We start from the raw sequence: 5,056 nt of genomic DNA, 5'->3' as shown, positions 1-5,056 counted from the left end.
CATTTTTTTTAAAGTTACACCAAAAACCAAATTCAATTTGCGTAAAAATTCCCGATTTTCATTAATTTTTCTTTTGTTTTTCACGTCGCTTTTGAAAACTACTGGGAAATTTTTACTTTTGACCCCCCAAAGTACCAACTAGATTTACTTTCCTATCAGAAAAGATGCTATTGGAGAAAATCCAAGCACTTTTACTGTCCTAAAAGGTGATGACAGACACAAAAATAAATTTAAAAAAAATTAAAAAAAAAAAAAAAATAAAAAAAAAACACACACATCATTGTAAAATCAATACATTCATCGTTTCCACTCAGAAACTAAAATGCCAAAATAATTAAAAATTGCTTTTGAGAGAGGATGTCGGCGCACTGTTTGTTTTCTCTCTCTGGCTGACGAGTAACATAGACAAAACGCATTTACGCCGAATCATTTATTTTTATGTTGTTGAGTAATCTTAGAGTAAAACCACCAACTACAAAAAGTATAGAGGATAATATTTTTGAAAGTATGACAAATACAAAGTCAAATGTAATAATAAAATATAAATTCTATTTGTCAAATCCTCAAAAATGTTATTTTCCATAATTGTTGTAATTGGTGGTTTTACTTTAAGATACGCAAAATTAAAAAACGAATTTAGGTGAAAGCGTTTTATTCATGTAGCGCGTGGGTCTAAGAGATAATTGCGCTGACATCCTCTTAAATATGTCTATGTAGGTACCTATATATAGTGCAAGTTGATATTAAAATAACCACTTTGTTTCTTTCTTTTTATTTATAGCCGTTTGTGGAGGAGAAGTCATGGTGACTGACGAACAAGGGCACTTGGAATCGCCCAATTTTCCAGACGATTATTTACCGAACAAAGAGTGCGTTTGGAAACTTACAGCACCAGAGGGATACCAAGTCGGATTGAAATTTAACGTATTCGAGGTATATTTTTATGTTTTAATTCCGGTGAACCTAATTTTTTTTTATTTCATTAACATTACCTATCCGAAAAGAATAAAAAATAAATAAAAAACAAATACATTTTGAAAAATATTTGATGAAGTTATTATAATAATTTACAGGATAATCCATTTAACGCAAGATAGTAATTTTTTCAAAAATGATTAATGTTTTTAAAAATATTTAGTTTCCACAGTTTTAAGTTGTTAAAAATATATTTTCATATTTTCATTATTTCTTAATGATAACATGCGTATTTTTAATTCTTTATTCCGATGAAGAATATTTTTCGGGGTGCTTCTATACAAAAAAAAAATCGATTTTTTGACGATCAATCTGTGTATTATAAATGTATTATAATAGTATTTAAACTTGAATTGAGCGGAACGAAGAGATTCAAGAGTACCACCCCACTACGGTTGTTCCACTACTTCACTTACATAATTTTGTAAGCACATACAATTAATTAACTATTTGTCCAAAATTTGATTTTTATAGATCGAATTACTCTGAGTAATATTTTATTACAGAATATGAAATACAACTGTATGTTATTCAAAGGAGTAAAAAAAAAAAAATTATAACGATAAAAATAGTAAAAAATATAATTTTTTCCAAAAATGGTGATTTGTATAACGATTTAAATTTATGTGAATGAAGTATTTTCAAAAATGTCAGTGTCTTATCAAATAATGAATGTCTTAGGTACGTCAAATGAATCATCCGGTATAATATATTATAATGAATTCATCAAACGGTTTTCGAAATGTATTAATTGTTTTAAATTCTTCTCAGTTCATTAAAGGGACTGCAGCCGGTTTTGTTAAAAGTCAAAACTAATGTAGATTTGACCAATCTAAACATTAATTTTGTTTGTTATAATATTTTTCAATATATTTAAATTCCGTATCATAAAATAAATCTCAAAGGGGCTAGAGAGGGCTCCAGTCAATGAAAAAAGTGACTTTTAGACCAATAAACTACACAAAACTGGAAGAATTTGGTTTGACAGATTTGAATTTTGAAAACGGATTATGATTGATCAACAAGTTTACTAAGAAATGATCGAGGCGATTTTGAATATTCCAATTATTGTTAGTGTCATAACGAATAATATAAATACAAAATATCATATTTTTTTGATATTTTTATTCTTGGATATCACAGCTGAAAAAAAAATATTCAAAATCGCCTCGATCATTCTCTAGTAAACTTGTTGATCAATCATAATCCGTTTTCAAAATTAAAATCTATCAAAACAAATTCTTCCAGTTTTGTCTAGCTTATTGGTCTAAAAGTCACTTTTTTTTCATCGGCTGCAGCCCCCTTACGTTACATAATATATTATACATAACTTAAATAATATAATATTAACATATATATAACAATACTAACCAATGATACCTATATAAAATAGACATACTAAATATAAATAAAATTAATAAAATACCTAAAAAAATCAATTTGTTTAGTAGGTACTTAAAGCTAAAAATATGTTTTACTTAATAATATTACGTGACATAAAAAAGAGATCAATACAAACCGAAATTTGATAAAACCTAATAAAAGGAATCTTTGGAAAAAAAATTCGGAACTATAATTATTATTACAAAACGGAATATGAAACAAATTATTTGTCCTTAGGCTCTGATACCTTAATTTAAATCAATTATTAATAGTAATTTGGGAGAGTCAATATTGCCATTCAATAGATCGTGTACAAACATGACGCGGCAACTTTCCTCCTTAACTTTCGTAATTTCTAGTTTGGAAACTTAGAAGTTGTATTAATTCCTGGAAATCGGCAAATTTAAATATATATATATATATACAGTTTAATTTGGTAACCAAAATTCTGACCTAAACTCAAAATTTGATCTAGTAAGTAACAAGAAAAAAGTATAATTTTTTCAAAACATCATATTTTATTTCTTTTAATAAACCCCAACATTCCAAAGGCCTTATTAACACGTCTTGAATCAATGTGTAAAGACAATAACATATTATGATCCAACAACATACCTAATTCGCTAATAGTAATATCTAATAAATATCGATAATATTGAATTTTCAATCTTGTTATAGTAAATAGTATAGTTTGATCGAATATAAAAGTCATAATGTTACACTTATTCAGAATTTAATTTAACTAGTTTTTATGACCCATATAAATAACGAACCTATTATTGATTGTACATTTTATTTGTTTTAAAGTGTTATAACTTTTTTCTTTGATTTTTATATGTTTTGTTTTATATCGACCCTTCGTATAACACATATTGTATCAGTAAATTGAATATAATATTATGACATGATTTATTTGAAATATTTATTCGTTTGTATAATAGGTACATTAATACTACTGTCATAAGCCACTAAGCCGTAACTCCATTTTTGCCAAAATCGAGAGATATATTTTTAATTCTCTATCTAATCCAATATTAAAAATTAAGGGTTTCCACATAAAAAATGCATACAAATAGAAAGAAAATAATTAAGAAGGCAATATGGTTCATAGATTCATTAAGATCAGGAGTAAATAAGCAGTGGGTATGTCCAAATACTAGAACAAAAAGCATTAAGTAATCTGGCGTTTATTGCTTTTCTTCCTATTACCTATAGGTACCTAATTATTATTATATTTACAGAGCAGCATTTCCAACAAGATCATAATATTATCAGTAGCGTACATTCAAATTTGCTCTGGGTGGGGGGTTGAAAAAAAATAACCTTCTCTTTAAAATTACCCATTTTCCTAACAATCAAACACATTACACGTATAAATATTAATAGGCAAAATAACTAAACAAATACAAAGATTTACATAACTCATGGCAGTTAAATACTATTTAATATGCACATAGTATGTACAGAATATTATATATTATATTATATTATTAATTAATTATAATAAAAATTCTAGTATCCTTTTTTTATTGGATAGTTCAACCAGCACTTCATCAGGAGTAATTGAATCGTTTTTGTTGATCGGGAGCATAGCTAGACCATTAAGTCTTCCATATTACAATTAATTACAACATTAATTCATTTTCCAACGGCAGAATCAGAGGTGGATAGGTAGTATTTATGTGACAGGGAATATTTTAAGGGGCCCCCAAACTGAAAAAAAAATTGGTCGCTTCGCTCGCATTAGATACTTATTCAATCTAACACCTTTACCTATAAATAAAATGTTTCATGTGAAACCGTAATTTTAGTTTGGTGTGGGGCTGGGGAAACGGCATATGAGGAAAATGCTTTTTTCGGTTGTAAGGGATTTTTGAAAAATTTCGCGTAAGGTCGTACAAATTCGTACAAATTCCGAACTAAATATCTGCATAGAAGTTTCATTTAAATAAGTAGCTTTGGAAATAAGGGGGGTGGGGGTGGAGAAACGTTTCTATAGCCCCCCACACAAATTCTTGTATAACCTCGAAAAAGAATTTGTACAAATTCCGTACTCAATATCGGCCAAAAAAAATTGCAAAAACTCAATATTGGGTGGTTGGGGGGGGGGGGGGTTAGGGAAACATACGAGGATATTTCGGTCTTTAAATTAACGATAAAAATTTAAAATACTATGTTAAAGATCCGTAAGCAAATTCTTGGTTTGTGGTAATATTATATTGTTAAAAATAACAGTTAGTAATAATAACTAATATAAAAAAATGAATTGTTTTAAATTTAAACTATTCCTATTTGGTGAATATTTTATTGTGCAAAAAAACAATGTGTAGACCCGAGTGGGCCCCCCAACATAAACATAGACGGGGGCCCCACAGGGATAATCACTTTTTCCCCATGGGCCTATCCACCCCTGGGTAGAATAGAACAGAATTGACGAAAATTTCATAATATTATTTAATGAAAATGTTTAACATGGTCATACTCACTGCTATAAAAATAGAATCTATTTCACCGTATATATACAATATATTGTCGTTCACGCAAAATTCAATGATTATAACGTAATCGGTTTTTTCTCCGTTGTCCGATTGAGTCGGTCGAGATAATGACAATATTAATATGTATTTATGTGTATGATCAAATGTCTATTTTGATTGATATACGGCACCCATAATTTCGTTATGAAATCTTTTTTCGT

At 28.3% G+C, this 5,056-nt stretch overlaps 1 protein-coding gene across 1 annotated transcript in view; it reads left to right on the top strand.

The window, feature by feature from the left end:
* The window catches only part of LOC100165656 (tolloid-like protein 1), an 81,069-nt gene that overhangs the window by 55,912 nt on the left and 20,101 nt on the right, over nt 1–5,056 (top strand). Inside the window, exon 10 of the mRNA XM_029487840.1 lies at nt 782–933. Within this exon, the coding sequence (XP_029343700.1) occupies nt 782–933 (152 nt within the window). The remainder of the gene's footprint in view (nt 1–781; nt 934–5,056) is intronic.

The sequence above is a fragment of the Acyrthosiphon pisum genome, chromosome A1 (genome assembly GCF_005508785.2).
Source record: "Acyrthosiphon pisum isolate AL4f chromosome A1, pea_aphid_22Mar2018_4r6ur, whole genome shotgun sequence".
In the NCBI taxonomy this organism is placed as follows: domain Eukaryota; kingdom Metazoa; phylum Arthropoda; class Insecta; order Hemiptera; family Aphididae; genus Acyrthosiphon; species Acyrthosiphon pisum.
The sequence above is the reverse complement of the archived record's forward strand: the minus strand, read 5'-3'. Positions and strand labels throughout refer to the sequence as shown.